Raw genomic sequence first — 18,743 nt, 5'->3', positions numbered from 1 at the left:
ACGACTGAAGTTTGGTTGCTAAGTCAAAAGACCAACAATCAAATGCAACGCTCACACGCAAATGGTCAAATTTGAGCATACAGCGCTCCCTGATGCCCTGTCAGAATGTTTTTATCTTGAAGCCCACTCGATTCGGCCACAAATCACGTAAAATGCATCCAGAAATCTATACTGATGTTGGCTTCAGCTGCTGCACCAGCATCTATATATTACTTCACAAGCCGAGATCCTTAAATCTCCAAAAAGGTAATAAAGTCACTTCTCTTCCGGTCTATGTGGTGGTGGGTTCAGTAAACTACTCCTGCCACATGTTATCAATGTTTGAAGGGTCAAGAATGTTGCTTTTTGCTGCGAGGCGCAAAATGAATCAGATGAACAAAGGCAGTTATTAAAAGAATCATTCTGACTCATTACTGTAACAAAACGTGGTCTCCTGTGACCTTTAGTCTCTGCTGGATGTGAGCAAAAATAGCCTGAATATCTTCTGACTTGATATAAAGACATCGTCACTCACACTGGTACATTTCAGTTCATTGCACCATCACTAGGCGATCAAAGAAGGGATTTTATGCTCGATGTTCTGAATGAAAACTAGATTATTGCCCCATTTTCCTTATCCACGGATCCAGTCAAATTCCCTATTGCCATGGTTACGGAAATTCTACTTTATCCTGCTGGCGGTCGGCGGTAAAAAAATTTACTAATAGAAATATACTAATAAATACAGTCTTTATTAAGAGGACTGGCTGGGCTAAGAAAAGACTGAAGCTGTTGTTTAATGTGGATGTGAGTTGACACTGGAAGCTTACCTTGACATACGAAGGCTGTTTCTCCAGAATGAGATCGGCAACCTTTTTAGAAACCTACAGAGAGAGAGAGAGAGAGAGAGAGAGAGAGAGAGAGAGAGAGAGAGAGAGAGAGAGAGAGAGAGAGAGAGAGAGAGAGGGAGGAAAAAAGATGACAAGTGAAACACAAAAAAAGGAGTGAAAAGACATTTTGATGTTCTCCCCAAATGTCACTCTACAAAAACAGTTTGGGCAGCATCATCTTGCTATTGAGGATGGAGCAGGAATAACAATCACTGTCTGAAGTCTGCATCTGAAGCACAATGCAGCCAAAGTCTCTTCTAAGTGTCTCCCTTTCTCTGTTTCATTTCATTCAGTGTCTTTCTCCGGCATTACTCAGAAAAGCCTGTTCTCTCTGTTCCCATTGTGTCTTCTAATGTTCTCTCCTCTCCTTTGTGCCTTTTTCCCAATTTGACTCAGAGCTGAAGTAAAATTGCAATTATTAAAAGAGCGTGTGCCCTGTTTATGAGCACAGCAAGCGTGGTCGTAAGATCAGTGTGACCCCCCCTGACGAGTTTTGCCCACCGTTGCTATTAATGGAGAAAGCTGAGGAACACGGAGGGTTAATGGAAATTGGATGAGTAGCAGCCTCACCTATACCTATACTAAGGACCATATAAAGAAGGTTGTTGATCAATATGGAGGTTAACTGATGACCTTCAATCAGGACGTCGAACACATTTCCAAAAAGCTCAAGGACTGTAAGCTGTGTATAGGATTGTTTCTGTCTTCCTACTCTGTCCTTGGATACTATATACTATATGCAAATTTGCATGAGCACAGTTGAGCTGATGATGACCTTCCAGTTTACGTCCTAATCTAGACACTTAGGGTATTTTAGCTATAATAATCTCGACACTAACACACACTAAAGGTGTAGTCCAGTGATTTAGTATTGTATTTCATTCAAGTGTGAGAGGCAGATTAAAAAAAAGGTCAAAATCAAACCAGCAGAAGGGTAAAGTCTGTATGAGGCAAGCTACAAAAGCCTGCATTACCCACAATGCAACTCAATAGTCTCATCAGCCTCTCCCTGCCTAGTAAACACTGCGTCTTTCAAACTGCAAGCCCCCATTTTCTAACACAGGCTTTCTATTATAAATTTGTTGTCCTGAACCCAAGCTGATGATGTCAGAATGATTTAATGAGGGTTATTTTCTCATTCAGGTGAAGTGCCCCTTTAAAATAGGACCCCCAGTGTTACAGGAAGGCGTATCTACACACTCATGCATGTTCAGTCAAGGGCCAATTTCCAGAACTTTATTACAAGGAAAGCAATTTCAAAGTCAAGAGTAAATGAAGCTAAAACTTTTCAGATCTAACTACACATACATGAGCTGGAAATGGATGTGCAGGACAAACATTCATCCAGCAGGATATAACCAACCACGCCTGAGAGTGAGGCATCTCTCCTCCGAGGTTATTACTGTGTGACTATGCCCGCCAACGCGTACACACACCGAGTAGAGTTTCTTCAGTATGTGAGGAGGTGTTCATATCTGCCAGTACGCGGTAGACCAGGCGAGGGGTGGGGATGACATTTCATCTCATGTGTTAAGTATGCGCGGTGGCTGACTCGAGATCTGAACAGATGGTGAATGCAGCTCAGTTGAAACTGCTCATTTCACAGGGTTTGATTGTCTGTTTTTTAACATGCAAAAGTATGAATAAAATGGTCACAGAGAAAACATATTCCGTGCTTAGAAACAGCTCAAGACATTGGACGAGGTAATGAGAGAGACACAAAAAAACAATACAGAGTCGTGTTTAAGAAGCTCAAGACAAACCCTCATCCATTCACAAAGCTGCCACAAAATTAGGCCATGATGCCACCTATTGGCAGCCCGCTGAATGTAGCACACGACACTAAAGTTTTTAGAGGAGGGGAAGAGTCTGAACACATAATGGAAACCCAGCAGTGAGTAACTAAACCCTCCTACCTCAGCCACAAGGCCAAAGTCATTAGCTCTCAGCTCGCCCTCACATACACAAATGGAGGCTAATTGTGCAGTAGCTGGGTTTCGAAGCAAGCGCAGCGAATGCAGTATTTAGCAGATGGAGTCATTGTTGTCCAAAACTGGCGACTGGCAACGGACGATCGTCAACTCAGACACACAGTGAGACAATGAATGCATTTTTTTTTTCCTGCAGGGACACCAACATGATGGACGAAATGGAGGAAAAATGGCATCACAGGAGAAGACAGACTCCTTTTGCAGATCACGCCCTGCAGCTCACACACATCATTTATGAGAAAGAAAACAAAAATGAGCATTTATGACAGAGACTGAGCATGTCTGGACTCGCTCATTAGCAAGAAGACTGCTATATATGTTCTTATAATACAGTCCCATAATAAGAACATGTTTGCTTCTTCTGGCAAGTCTTTACCGAGACGTATGAGGCAATTAAAGCAAAATTAGCTTGCGCTAATTAGGGCTTGTAGCAGTGAAAATATCAAGCAGCTAAGTAATGGTGAAGGTCAGTCTTCCTGATGAAGACAGCCAAAGAGCGAGACAGTTAACCCAACAGAGAGGGTTTCCACTGGTAACCCAGATGATGTAACCCTCACTCCCTTTGAAGCAGGGGTCTGATGCACTGCTTCTGTGCAAGAAGTCTTGATTATGACACAGGGAAAAAAAAATCCAAATTACCAAATGAAAATAACGGTAGAAAAAATGTATTTCAAAGGTTGAGTGTCTCATGGAGCATGATCGACTTTTAAATAGGGTGTTGCTACGCTTGGAGGCTGTCTCTTTCTAATGTCGTGTGCTCTATTTTCACTCACGCACACACACTACCTGAAACTTCCTCTGCACAGCAGGATGCCGTTTAAGCCTGATTTAAACACAGGGAACATTTTGGCAGCCAGATAGGGTTTTGGCAAAGGTTGAACAAGGATTACTAACTTTAAAAAAAATGGAGCGGAGTGAGAGAATTCATTATTGCTGCAGGAGGGGTAATCATCTCCAGCTTTCAAGTTTCATTAAAAATTGAATACGATCATCTAAGTTATTAACATAGCCTCCTCCAAACGACATCTCCGAAGCCTACATTCCTGTGAAGAGAGTCACTTTGAGGTGGAGGGGAACTATAAAGCAAAATGTGGTGATACTGCTCCTGAGTTGTCCCTACAAAAGCACTGAGCGCTGTTAGTCCATGTTCTAAAAAAGATAAGGGTTTGGGTGACAGATATAGTCCATAAAAGCCCTCAGAAGTATAATACAAACATGTGTGTCCACATGAATTGAGGCTTTCTAGCATGTGTGTGTGTTTACATGGGAAATGTGGCAACAGCACACAACCAAACTGCGTCTCTGGGCAGCGACACTTTTCACGTGAGCCAAAAACTGGCTGCAGGAAACAGCTTTTAGACGAGCCTCTCAGGTAAGAGGTAAGCCTGGATACTGTGGCAGAGAAACGGGACAGTTGTTCTCCTCTCTTCCACCACAGAAAAGTCTGGTCTACCCTGCAGCAGATGACTCAGAGAGGGGAAGAAAAAGCAAAGCAAGGGGACGTTCACGTCAACGCGTGTCAACGCACCATTTCACGCCAAAGCCCTCACAGCGGGAGCAAAGAAAGAGCAGCAAAGAGCACACGCAGCACACATGGTACAATACTGTATCTTTCTCACTGTTACTTCACACACAGGCAAGCGTGCGCACACACACACCTACGCTTTACAGCTTTACTAATGGTGTTACAGATAAAGTGTGTGGAGACCTTCCACACCGTGTGCCAGAAGGAAAGGCCACCACACAACAGCCCCGCGGTGAGAATCTGAAAGCACTATTAACACTTCTGCAGAGGGGCTACGCTCTATTTCACACAATGACAACTATGTGCCTCTGTGGGCTCGGACGTCTGTGTGTGCACAAGAACGGCAGTCAGTGTGTGTCCAGTATGAATGCACATATATAAATTACCCACCTGTGGAGACGGTTGTTTCAGTGGCAGCGGGAGATCGGTACACACATATGGCACAATACAATATCTGCTTTAAAAAATATGTGTGAAGGATTTTTTTGCAGTACATTGTGAAATGAATTCTGACCCAAAAATATAAATAAAAAAATCAGCAGCTCCTTGCTGTGCTATGATACCATTTTCAGACTTTCTCCTGTATCTCATTTATATGATGCGTAACACTGTTTTACCAGAAAGGAAAAACCGTATAGCTCCCTATACTGAACCAAATCAAAGCATAAAATCAATCAGACAGGCTCCCTGTTCAGGCAGCAGTGGTGTTTGGCTGCTACAAAACAACAAATAATTTTACCAAACATATTTACCAAGTATGGTACATGTACATGGCACGAGGCTCATGTGCTACTGAGTCTAGGAGGGATGGGAGTGGTAGTTTTTATGAAACATATTAACTGCAGAATTAAAGAAAGCCACTAAATGAATGGCAATAATATCCATCTCCTGGTAATTATTCTGAAAATGTCTGTCTGATCGATGGAATAGCGAGACTTGGACGGAGAAAGTGAAAAAACACAGAGTGCATTTTTGTAAGATGTAGATGTACTTGTATATATACTGTGTGCTTATACTGTATATAAGTTGTGTGTGCCACACACCATGTCTAAGTAACGCTCCATTGTCGATTCAATTTATTGTATTCAATTCAGTGTTTACTGGTATGAAAGTCTGGTGAATGGTGCTGCCACAGTGTCAAGGATAATGCAGTTAAATAATGATGTCATAGAGAAAACAGTGTTTTGCGTGTGTGTGTGTGTGTACATATTGTCTCTTTCTCAGCTCTCATGAAAATAGATGTGTGAAATTGAACATGTGCTGCAGGAGAGAGAGGATTTGAGCTCACATAACTTTAGAGACAAGATGATGTTTGGCAGGAAAAAAAGGGGGCAGCTTGGAGAATGAAATCTAAACAAATCAAAGACGGCACACAGTGCAGATATTTCACAAAAGCCTCAGGGCACTGAGGTAGACAAACAGATAGAGGGGTTGCTCATATAGACTCAGAATTGCAAGTTTGTGTCGATGAGCTTTCTGAGAAACAGAGCTGCAGATTTTCTGCCTGACAGCACACTGGACCAATTACCACGGCTGGTACAACAAGCCAGAGAGAGAGGGAGAAGACAGAGGGCATGTGTGAGAGTACCTTTGTGTACTGTCTCACCGGGCCACGGAGTCTGAAGCATCTTCTCTCACAAAAAGACAAGAAATGTCAAAAGAGGGGACGTGCAGCATATATGAAGGAGAGGAGGCGTGCGGGGGACGGATGTGGCAAAGCACAAAAAAACGAGCGAGCGGTGGAGACAAACAGGTGTGTGTGAAAGTACAGAAGCCTGTCAGGAAAGAGGGTAAGCGGGCGACATCTGCACTGGACTGTGGGGACTGAGGGTGCAAAGGGGAGGAGAGCTGCTTTCTCTCCCACGTGTTTCTATAAATAGACTTTGTTGACAGGCCAGCTCTCCAGTCTCAAGCTGCGAGAACCTGACTGACCTCAGAATGATGGCCACTATGGAAATGGTCCCGCTGCGCGCCCGCAGGAGGAAAACACAGTCAGTGGCGTCACAAGAGTCTGCCATCAGAGTTCAGGCACAAGCATGGTCTGCGGGCACTGGGTGTAGGTCAGAATCATTCGTCTTCCTCAGTGCTCTGTGGCTCAAAAGGACCACTGAGTAACTAATTGACAAAAAAATAAAAATCACGGCGCTTAGGGTCATTAATGTTCCAATCCAGCCTCACACACAGGTGTTATCGACTGGGGTGGGAAACAAGGAGCTGTCAGGCATCAGACAGGATCTTTGGGGTACCGAGCAAAACAATGAAGCCGAGTCAGAACTCTAAGGCTTTTATCTAAATGAGCTATTGGGGTTTTATTTTCCACATGTATCAGTGTTTCACGCTGTAGGTCTGCAGCGTTCGCCGCTTTTCAGTGCACTTTCATTTTCCACAGAAACTATTAAATGGACCTTGACATCAGATTGACTGTTGCTAAAAAGCAACCCTGAAGCTCAATTTTTAAGATAACATAAAGTCCTTAAAGCACTCACGAGAAACAGACATTTGACCACCGACAGCTACATGACGTGCTGATAAAGATGATATGACTGAGGTGGGATTGTTTTGTCAACTGTTTTTTCCATGTGCAAGAATGAAGTGTCAACTTGAAATTTTCCTCTCACTTTGTGACCACACTGCTCCCAGTAATATGGTCGTGTGTGTATGTGTGTGTGCGTGCGTGTGTGTGCATGACAAAGAGGGAGATGCTTACCGCTGCCTGTTGTCTCTTCAGCTTGTCTCTGTACTCCTCCAGCTCCTGCAGGTTCAACTCCGGTGGGAGTTTCTATAATCACACACACACAGACACAAACATGCAACCTTATTGACAGTAATCCCCAAACATGTCTACCGCTCAGCGCAGTAAAAGTCGCTGGTAGGTGTGTGTCAGACAGAAAAACACTTAAAGCAGAACTATTGTCGATATCCAAGTTCTGGCGTTCAAGGCCGCAGCAGGGATTTCATTTATCTTGAGGGAGCATATCTTCACTCCTGAACATCTTCATTTTTCAAAAGATATCTCACACTCGGCATTTCAAAGAGCTTAAGCTGGTTTAACCGGTGCGGCTGAAGATAGCTGCAGCTCTTCCAAACAAAAAAAAACAAAACAAAAAAAGAATTTGCTCAATAAATACACCTTGCCAGATCATAAGTCAGATTAGTCAAGAAGGTAGAGGACGTTATTTAGCAAACAGCAAACAAAGTCTGCTTGGGAAAGAAGATATTACAAATCCATGGCCCAAAGGATGATAGGTAATTACTTTCCCCTTGACTGAGAGTCTCATTTCAGATGGTGTAGCAATACCAAGATAAATCTAATGAGATTTCACACCCTTCCTCTGCTGAGGGGATGCAAACCATCAATCCGGATGTCAATGGCACGCACGCGGCTCAGCAGAAGTGTAAGAGACAGCAGCTCAGGTGAGAAAGAGCTTTAACTCTGCTCGTCAGACGAGGTTCAAAGCGCAGGGAAGCTCATTTATTCACATTAGAAATGCAATATTGCCGTTATCAAAATTACTCAATTGTGGTGGGTTTGATGGAGTTATGAATTTTACAGAGGGGGCGTGGGAACTGGGGAGATCATTTTACAAGCGAACGGTGCTCATTCAGTCGGTAACACGTTCATACAGACAGCATCTGACCTCCAGTTCGTGCTGAACCATGTCGAAGGAGTCGTTAGAGAAGTAGACCTCCTCGATGCTGTCGATGATCTCCTGCTCCGCCTGGGGGTCGATGGGTTGCTCCCTCAGCTCCCGCAACTCCTCCTGAAAGAGGACGAGACAGACCAAGAGAGACAGACAAAGAGAGGGAGAGAATTAAAAGATGTCCTTGAAGTAAACACTTTAAAAAGTTCCAGACACACAGGGACACAAACAGAGAAGGTCCAGAACAGAGAATTACATCATGTCCCAAGTAATGAAAACAACAAACAAAGTCTCTGATATAAACGTCAAGAAAAATACATACAAAAACAGAAGAAGAGAGAAATATGGTAACACAGTAAAAAAAAAAAGAAAAAAAGAGGAGAGATGCCAGGGGAAAGAACAATAAAGGGACGAGATAGGATTAGAGGAACAAAAGGCACAGAGGATTTTAAGGACGAGGTCAAGGGCGGAGGACAAGGTGAAGAGAGGACTGATTCAAAATGAGGTGGAGAGCAAGCAGCAAGGAGCGGGAAAGAGGAGTGCAGTGGAGAAAAAGTGGAAAGGATTGTGGAGTTTGGGAGATGATTGCAGCTTGTTTCGTTGGACAGCTGTCATGGGGGACGTCAGGCGGCCTTGAGAGGAAAGACGAGAAGAAAGGAATGACCGAAGAAAGGCAACGGAGATTCCCCTTCAGAGCGTCTCTGAGAAACATCAGAGCCGTATTGATTAACATGCCGCGCATCCGTTGAAGCTTACTGCTGTCGTGAGTCTCTTGGATGAAGGGTTTTGAACCCACATTCCTAATGAGCCCAGATACAATCACAGGTCAGAGCCAGAGGTGGGATGATGTGTTATAGGGCTTTATTCTTTATTTTCTTACACACGTCACATGTTTTAGGATGTCATCAACCTAAAAAAAATAATAACTCCTCCAACAAAATCCTCAACTTGAATAAAGTGATTCATCCAATGAATCGGTGAGAGCTTAACGTTTTTTGTGGTTGCATTAATGTCATTTAGGGTGCTGTCAGACTGCTACTAGACCGTCCCATTAACACAGTTGCGCGCCTTTCTGCGCAGCGAGCGAGAGAGCCAGCCGTTTCTGAGTGCAGAGAAAATGTTGTTTTTGATAGGCTAAACACCAACAAACCGGCTGATTGACTGAAGCAGAATATTTCATTAAATTAAAAGCATGCTGTGCAATTTTGGAAGTAATTATATCTTTTTTCAACAAATTTTGACTTTTGGACGGGAACGAATCAGAAACCATCGTCTGCAGCCACCACTGGAAATGAATTCCACAAACAGCATGACACTTCACATTTTAGTGTCATCTTTTTCTGCAACTGTGCAGATATACAGACTTTAAACAGGAGGGAAAGACAGAAGAAGCTGCGTAACATTCAAATGTTGATTTGGAATTCAGAGGGAAGCTTCAAACTATTCGGTCCAGCCCCACGGTGTTAAGCAATATAAGTAAGGAAAAGCTGCTGAACTAAAGACTAAGAGTGTATCAAACTACTCCCCATTTACTATGTAGTGCACTGGATTAACCCTGCATCGTTGTATTTGGGGGTAACTACTTTCTGCTAACAATCCCACAATGCTAACATGCTCACAATGTTAACATGCTTATTTATAAATGACATGCACAAAATGCGAGATGTAAAATCAAGCGTCATGAAAACGGCCAACCAACCACCAATGTTGTTTCTAGCATCCTAAATACAACTGAATATTACATTTAATCACAACCACAATGCAAACATATGATGCTAAGTGGCTTCGCTTTATGCCCTGAGTGGAAAACCTTCTTTTAAAGTAATGCTGAGTCGGACAACTCCCTTGTGTGGGATAAATACATCGAGGCATCGGCACATTAAAGCACAATGGTGCTAAAAATATATCGCCGGCTTGGGAAGGAGGATGAATGTGAAATTATGAGATACGTAATCTATAGGCCCATATATGCATCCACGCTCACATAGCCTTCATGAGATAGCAGACAGTGATCAAGAAAACCTTGTTACACACCTGCCTAAGCACAAATATTTTCCCAGCTGCTATCAGCAAGAAGCATGCAGCAAACCCATGAAGTGTGTCACCCCACCCATGTAACTGAGTCTGTCTCTGAAGGTGACAGTGCATCTTGCTGAGTGACATTTATATGAGGCAACGCTGCTGTGAGTAATTTTAACGTTCACAGTCAAACATAGCCTCATTTAATTCAATTACACCGACAGAATCCCTTTTATATACACCATATATACATTTTATACAAGGCAACTGGGAAGTAAAGAATTAAAATGTGTGCATGTGTCTGCACCAGTGTATGTGTCTGCAGTGCACGGATCTTCAGGCAAGCGTGTGCGCTGCCATGTTTGAATCAGGTTAAGAAGTGAGCAGGAGGCCCTGGGGGAAATGTGTGGGTGAGTGCGTGAGATTGGAAAGGAGGGGAGGAGGCAGGAGATCACGCTCTGCCGTCAAAAGGGTGGGTGGGAAATCAGCTCAAACGAGAGGGGAAAGCTAAAAGGGGAGGTGTGGGGTGAGCTGGATGACTCATTGGCAGCGAAAGTTGGAGCGGAAAGAAAAGGACAGAGGAATGAGTGAAACAAAAGACAATGATGTGGTGTCTCCTGTGAAGCCACTCCAATATGGTTAGAGCAATTCACCTCTCCTGAGTCTCCCTCTTCCATCCCTCTCCGCCTCAGTCTCCCACCTGCGGTGACGTGAGGAGCTCTAAACATCTTTAAGTGAAAGAGTTACTGAGAGGCTAACTCAGGTTAAATAATTCCCTTCCTGCTCCGCTGCTGGGGAGGCACAAAGCAAAACTGCGCCCCACGTGTGAAACCAGGCATCAGGCACTGTGAGGCTTTGATCAAATTTCACTTTGAAGGATAAGAGACGAGCAAACCACCCTTCCTCCCCCCTCCGCAAATTAATGAAAATCTCATCTTTGTTGCGGAAATTAGAAATCCATTTGCTTCCACAGTGTGGGACGTTTAACAAGCCTTATCGGAGAATCAAAGTGGATATTCGTCTGGAGCAGAAAGGTGCTCAACAACACGGGGGCCCCGATGAAACAGGAGACCGAATAAACAAAAGGAGGTTTGTGGAAAATCCTGCGAGACATTAGCAGAGAAAGGCGGCGGGGTGAGGAGACTGGGAGGACGGCCAATTATTTCCACTATGGAATCATTCATCAGATGAACAAATCAAAACCTCCTCACTGTAATTAGCGTAGAATATTTATGCGAGCCTAACCTGGTTTATATCCTCGTCTGCTCCTAAACAAGGGTTTAACACAGTTGTCTTCTGGGAGATTAGGACAAAATCACAGCCAACAGCAATATGCAGGCTGCTGTCAGCTGCTGAGTTAACAGGTAATACGATTACATTTTATACTTGGAAGTATGTGATTATTTTTCCTCAGCTGTCACTGAATGTCAATGAGCCCAAAAGCTTGTGTTCTCTTGTGTGTTGTCACGCAGTGGCTTTATTATGAATGCACAGTCAGGCTCTTAGAAGCATAATTAGACTAGTAGCTTATCTCAGATACAATCCTGATTGGGTCTAAAGCCATCACACACAACTGTCAAAGTGAGGTGTGTGCCCTCCTAGCAGCTTCAGCCCCCATCCCCATCTTCAGAAAAAGCATATCGAACACTGGAGGTACTCAGCCAAACATATTTGATCTCGAATTTTTAGGAAATAAAGTAATATTTAGCAGGTGATGCACTCAGCCTGTGTAAATGAAAGTTTTCTGTATGAGCAGTTCTTTCATTCTGATCAGAGAAAAATGGGTATTGAGTAAACTTAGGGTGACCCCTGCTGGTGGGAAATATTAACTGCATGCACCTCGAGTACTGGCAGCAAGGTTATGAGTGAACCACTGTTTGCCTCTGGGACACTGAGGCTTCTGGGAAGACAACCTGTTGTTCCCAACACTCAGCAGCATCAAAGTAAAATAAAATGTTTTGTTCAGCATCACACCAGTTCCAGAGCTGCACTAACCCTCTATCACAAGTACCTTTAGTCCTGCAAACTAATTATTTTTATTATTGGTTGGTCTCTCAATTCTATTTTTTAGCTAAGCGCATTAATGTTTTAGAAATTAGTAATGATGCAAACAAAGGAAAGCAGTAAATCCTCACATTTAAGAGGCTGGAACAAGCCAATGTTTGGCATCACTGGTTTGAAAAATGACTGAAACTACTCCAGTTGTTGCAGCTGTACTTACATCTGTGAGATAAACAGCTCCAAGAGGCCCTTTTTGAAGCTACATCATAATATCTGTTGGAAAACAGTGGATATCCTGTCCCTCAGTAGTTCACTGGATGTCAGTATAACAGATCGTATATGTAGAATTTAAAGAGCATTGCTTCACCACACAGTACAAGATTGTCATGGCTCTGCAGGATTGAAGGGGTTAAGTGATATAATGCATCACAACACCTACAAAGAAAATCCTTAAAACTGACTCGCAGAGGGACAGCAGCTTTGAACAGGGATTGCAAAGGGGAAAAAGGTTTGTTTGTTTTTATCATGAACCCTCAAAGCAGCTTATACCATCTCATGAACCCAGAGAGATTAACAAAAAGGAACAAACACATCAAAGTGATCTAAAATAGCTTGGAACCATTTGGAGTCATTTGAAAAAAATATAAATATATTTTTAATCTGCCACAGTTGTGACTTCTCCAAAGGTTATGGTGCATGTTAGCGTTTGTCATATGAAATGATACGACTTCTATCTATTTCTATCATTCCGTTTTATCAGAGCCTTTGAGATAATATCACACTGAAGTCTTGAGTAAGGTCAAACTTTTATTAAATCTAATGGCCCGCGGCTCACTGACTAGATTTCCATGTAAATTTGTAGAGGGCATTAAGTACACAGCAGCAGATGAACAAGAGGGATCAGATTTTCTCTGTGAGGATGGTTTCCCCTGAGGGTAAACTGCCGCTATAGCCAACACTGTGACCTCTGGATGCACATGTAAGCAGCCTGACATCTGTGAAAGGGAAGTAACCAAATGCTCCCTCCAGCAGCTATATGGAGAAACACGACATAAGAGAACCCGTATTATACACGTGGAGTCATGTGAAGTTCATTAAGTTCTGTAAACAGGGCAAACAGGTAGATGTGCTAAAATTACAACTAAATATTTTTATATTATAAAATTATAAAATACATTATAATTGCCTTAAGAAAACATGTGGAACAGAGCAAAAGTTGCAGAATATATTTGTCACCACTTCCTGTTCATAACTACAGCAAACCAAGGACGGTATCCGTGGTCATGTCAAAAAAAGAGAAGACACGATTCATCAATTAATTGATTAATTGATGAATGATTAATCGTTGAATCATTTTTCAAACTAAAATGACACAAATTCACTGGTTCCAGCTTCTCAAACGTGAATATTTGCTGCTTTCTTTTGTCTTATATTGAATATCTGCAGGTTTGTACAGTTTGTTCAAGAAAACAAGACATTTCAAGGACGTCACCTTAACCTCTGGGAGACTGTGACATTTTAAAGGCCAAAGAATTCAAACCCCAATTCCAAAAAAGTTGGGACGCTGTGTAAAACATGATTTAATCATCATCTGCAAATGAACTGTGTTTACTGACAAAAGTTTCATGAAGTGTTTCTGAGCCCATGCAGTGATATCCTTTCTACAATCATGTGTGTAATAATCAAAGTGGTGAACCTCACATGTGGAGGTGTCCTTGTCGAGACACTGAACCCCTGAACTGAAGGTTAAGCCAGCACCTTGCATGGGAGTGTGGAGTGTGTGTGTGAGTGCAGTCCATTTGTCTTCTCACACACTAATCTGCAACTACAGACTAATTAGTGCATGTTTATATTTTCCCTGCTCATCACTCAAACACCATCAAACCTTCAAGTCATGTCCAAATAGTGACTCGACAGCATCATTTGTCAATCATCCCCCTCATCAGTCCTCCCCCTTACAGAGAGCCAGATGTTGCTGTCAGCTCCTGGAGGATGATAAATGATGTGAGTCACAGCTAAGATGGTTGGAAACAGCAACGGTTCCAGGCAGATTAAGCATCATAATAATCGACGCACACCCTCCTACAGGGAGCAGCGCGTTAAGTAATGCAGTGTCACAGCTTATTGAAAGGATTATTCACCTTTAATCAAAAAGGACCATAGGTTTTGCTGCACACAAAGCCAGGCCTGTGTGGGTCTTATTTCATTCTGCTGAAAGGCCCAACAGCAAAGCAAATAAACTCAATGCATAATATCATCAAATAATCAGCCCTGCGTTTTGGCTGAGCACACAAAAGGCAGGTGTTTGCAGTACACACGGGAAGCAGAATTCATCAGAGAGTATCAGTAGGCTGATATAATCCAGACTACGTACATCCATACTAACTCTGTCCCTTTTTTTCTGTCGACCTATTGTATACTGTGCTTATATCACATAAGATAAACATAGTAGGGTAGTTAGATGTACAGCAATTTTTGGGGCCATGAACAAAAGTGAATATTTCAGGCATAAAACCAGGGTGTTTGATGTCTGCATATCAAGTTTGGCCACCTGATACCAGTCCCAAAGCCAGGGGGAGACACGCACTCTTTGACAAGACACAAATCTTTCTGGAGACACTCCTCTCTGCTTTCATTCAGGCTCTAATTACACGAGCTCATTGCCTAGTTGTCTGTAATAACAGGTCTGGCAGCATAATTGTAATACTGTCTACAAGTCTTTATACAAATACGAGACAATGACATCAAATTATTAGATTAATAGATAACATGTTTGTTACCCATCAGGAGCCTGTATTTACTGTTTATTGTGACAATAGCATCAAGCACCAGCCTCATCTTTGATAAAAGAGACAGCCTGTGTTTATCGCACTGCTCTGTCTTTTTCTTTTCTCATGACAACAGGACCTCACACAAACAACAAATTAAGACTTTCGCAAACCCTCATGGATCAATCGACAGAAAAACGCTTCTGTTTAGTCTGATCTTTTGCAGTATTTGCTGGGCAGCAAATACTCAAACGGTCCATCAGCAAAGCACGCAGCGAAGGAAAATTCCACTCACATTAAGGCTAAAAGAGGGCGACAATCACAACAATGTCAACCATTAAAAGCCAAGTCTTTCAGGGGAGAGAAATTGCATGTCTGCTTGAATTGACCTGGCTGATATCACCCCGCAAGGTGAACAAATAGAGTTGGTCACCTTCCAAATTGTGCTCAGGCACAACAATGTAAGGTCATCGCAACAAGGCAAAGTCACAGCAAGGCCAGCAACTAGCAGCGCAGTGAGGTTTAAGTAAGTAAGTGACGACACATTATATAGAGCCACTCTGCGGCTACGCTCTGTCCGCTCTTGACAAATTGAATTTGTACAAGCCGATAATGGTAAACGCATCATGTGACTAAGCATGACGGACTGCATTTTCATTTCTGCCCTGCCACAATGATGAAATACTATTAGAGCAGACCATATTTCACACGCGCTGATGTGAAGTGTGTCCTTAACTTATATCAATGTGAGCCTACAGCCTCTTTACACTGCTGTGGAGAAAAGCCAGTGAGTGTGGTGTTACTAATGCCAGTTACAGGAAGCAGTTCAAAATGTAACACAATGCATGGTGGAAAGTGCTCCTACTGACTCATGAATTATACAGCAAGTCTGGTTCAAGTCTAAAACCACTGTGACACATTCAACCATGTTCACTATAATTGATATAACTGAGTCTGACTGGACCGGGCTGCTTTAAATAATATGTATGATCAAACTGTCTAATATTAGTTATTCTATATTTGATAAAAGTGCAGTGCCTAAGGTGACAGGTCAAAAGCATATTTTTACATGCAGATTTTGACTTTCACAATGAGGAATGAACAAACAGCAGCATATATTTTTTAGTTGTCAACAAAACTGTGACAGGAAGCATTCAACGACTTAGACCAGACTACACGATGAAAACTGTTAAGCCCATTTAAATGTCTGCTATCACCTTCTTCATCATTAACTGTGGTGAAATATAGTCTACTTTGACGGGAGAGGTTGATTTTACACAACATGCAGCTCAAATGCATTGATCAAAACAACATCAAAAGTATACCTTGCTCGGGATCCTCAGGTTCTCCACAGGACTGAGGTCTGCCATGCTTTCTTGGGGGCTTTTCAGACCCTGTCAAAATAAGACACACCGTTAGACCCCCAAAAAGTCAACACTAATGCTTATTTTTTTAAGGTGTAGTCTGTCCCCGTTGTCACACAGCTTGCTATTCATCAACACACTAATGCATACAGCAAAAAAGTGGAACTGACAGACACATTATTGAAAGCGATATGCTCTGTTGTGTCCACTGGCGAACCAGTGAGTTCAGCACCACACTGAGAACTTCCTCAACCGCCCAGTTTCCACTGTTGTGCCCTGCTGCTGTGCTTGTCTAATGGTAAACTCTTACAACTAGGGCGTAAGGATAAGTGCCCCCATGCATGTATTTTATTCATATGGGCTAAATAATTCGTTTCAGTGACGAAGTCTTTTGAAAAAAAGCTTCTCTTACGCGGGCTGAATGTGCTTTTTAATGAGCCACACGATGAGCTGTCAAATTAGCCAGTTAGCTTAGCTAGCCGTCATGCTAGCTACCTGGAGCTGTCACAAACAAACGGCCGGAAGCTCTTTTTCGGTGGACTTGCTTTGCTCACCTGGCGGGCCATGAGAGACTTGATCTTCTGCATCCTAAATCCAACCTGTGTCAGTGCACAAATAAATGAGTACAGTTACAGTTTTGTTTTGTTGTCAACGAAGAGCCTCCATCACTACGAGAAGGAAGCCATAGTTAATTGTCACGTGACCGATACGGCAAGAAGCGGAATGTTTCTGAAGCATCCTGGGTAAGGTAGTCTTTCTTCGGAGGCGTGGTTGTGATCTTAACCCCACACAATCCCACCACTGTGAGGTTGAAAATATGTGGATGAAATAGAAAATACAGGTTGTTCTTAATACAAAAAATACATTAATTACATTTAAAGTGTTGTAATGCATAAACATTGCAATACATGTAGGTCTATTGCTGTCTCACACCACTGGATGGTAGTAAGTTAACATCACAGAGTACACAAAATACTAGACAGCAAAGGTCTTATCTGTCAGGTGAGACATTTTGACATGTCACAGAAGGAAAAGTCCTGATGTAAATAATAACATTGATGAAGTCTCATTTCTATTTTGCTGCTTTGGTGTCAGGGTCCTGGTAGGGTGCGTGCTGAGAGCCTGGCACAAAGTCATGGCTTACCAGGACACTTGAATAGAATTAGATCATTAATGTTATCAGCTACACCTGGCCTACTATCAAAAGTCAAATCCTCTGCTATGAAAGAAAGCCCATGGTTACTGATGATGATGCTGAAGTTAGTTTGATTTATCTCATTAGATGGCTGCATTTATTTTTCTATATTTATATCCAGCTTGAAAACACACGATCATCTTATAAAATATGATACATGGTCATAGATTTAACTTTCCAGTACTATGTAAAGTTGTTAAAATATTCCTGCATCAGCTACAGTAAAGTATAGTTAACAAAATGAGTAGTTCTTCCACCACTGTTTGTGGCTTTCTTCATACATATGAGATATATGACATTTTGTATGTTTATGTAACCCACTAGTGCTCAGGGAAGCCTCTCCAAACACCCAGGGACTCTGCGTTGTGTTTTGTTTTGTGATAGGGTGTTGTGCAGGGAGGGAAGGAACATGGGACACAGGGGTTTTGGATCATGGCAGAGAACTGATGTTCTTTATTGGCTCACACTTACAGGCTGCTGGCTTTATCACCTTGCGGTAGCAAAAGCCAATATTCTCATAAAACACTGTATTACATTGCAACAAATATGTAGTACAAAATAATAATTTAACTCTGAAAATAATAAATTACAAAAGGTTCAAATTAAATAAGGCAGAAAATGACTAATGACAAACTAATGCTTTTACTGCATCCTTTCCGCTGAACAAGTGGACCACTTGTACATAGTACGATATTCACATATAAAACAGGAGTACTCACTTCTCAAACCCACGCTAATGTATACCTGAACTTCTTAATTAACATATTAGTTGAACAAATTAACATAGTGAAAGTTTCTGACACAGATATTATTAAAAATGCAGAGAGCCACCATAAACCACGCTCAGCAAAAGCAGATATTAAGTATTAAGTAAGATGACAGCCCCCATAGAGCATACCTGAGTAAACTACAGTGTCCTGTAAGGAATAAAACAGCTATTACAGCTACATTAACAGCACAACAGGGGCTACTGCCTTACATCTATATACACCAATACAGTGATCATCTCATGCCATCCATGACATGTTGTCATGTAGCTCCAACTCTGCCGAGCAATTAGACCCAGCCCTGCTTTGTAAACTGTTCAAAAAATTACAAAAAACGGCGCATGCAGACCTATTCGACCTGCTTTGTAATTGCCCCTTTGGGTGTTATTTCAAACAGCGCTTGGTTAAAGGCGGGCAGCATGCACCAGACAGCAGGCACAGTGAGCTCTAGTTCCTGGTTAATGATGCCTCAAGCTATTTCCCAGTCAAATGAAGGTGAGGTCGATCTCCTTAGGTGAAATTACTCCACTGTTGTTTGTTAGGCAGTCATCCACAGTGCGGAGCCTCCCTTAAAGCATACACTGAGACGGAACAGATGGCAAC

General features: G+C 42.4%; 1 protein-coding gene across 1 annotated transcript in view; it reads right to left on the bottom strand.

The window, feature by feature from the left end:
• Positions 1–16,886, bottom strand: part of vps50 (VPS50 EARP/GARPII complex subunit) — a 92,009-nt gene extending 75,123 nt beyond the window's left edge. Inside the window, exons 1-5 of the mRNA XM_070984727.1 lie at positions 16,733–16,886; positions 16,140–16,208; positions 8,024–8,146; positions 7,093–7,164; positions 810–863 (exon numbers count right to left, since the gene is read on the bottom strand). Coding sequence (XP_070840828.1) covers positions 810–863; positions 7,093–7,164; positions 8,024–8,146; positions 16,140–16,208; positions 16,733–16,765 — 351 coding nt within the window. The 5' untranslated portion in view covers positions 16,766–16,886. The remainder of the gene's footprint in view (positions 1–809; positions 864–7,092; positions 7,165–8,023; positions 8,147–16,139; positions 16,209–16,732) is intronic.
• Positions 16,887–18,743: the final 1,857 nt, after the last annotated feature.

Source organism: Chaetodon trifascialis, chromosome 17 (assembly GCF_039877785.1).
Source record: "Chaetodon trifascialis isolate fChaTrf1 chromosome 17, fChaTrf1.hap1, whole genome shotgun sequence".
NCBI lineage: Eukaryota > Metazoa > Chordata > Actinopteri > Chaetodontiformes > Chaetodontidae > Chaetodon > Chaetodon trifascialis.
This window is presented reverse-complemented; position numbering and strand designations above follow the sequence as displayed.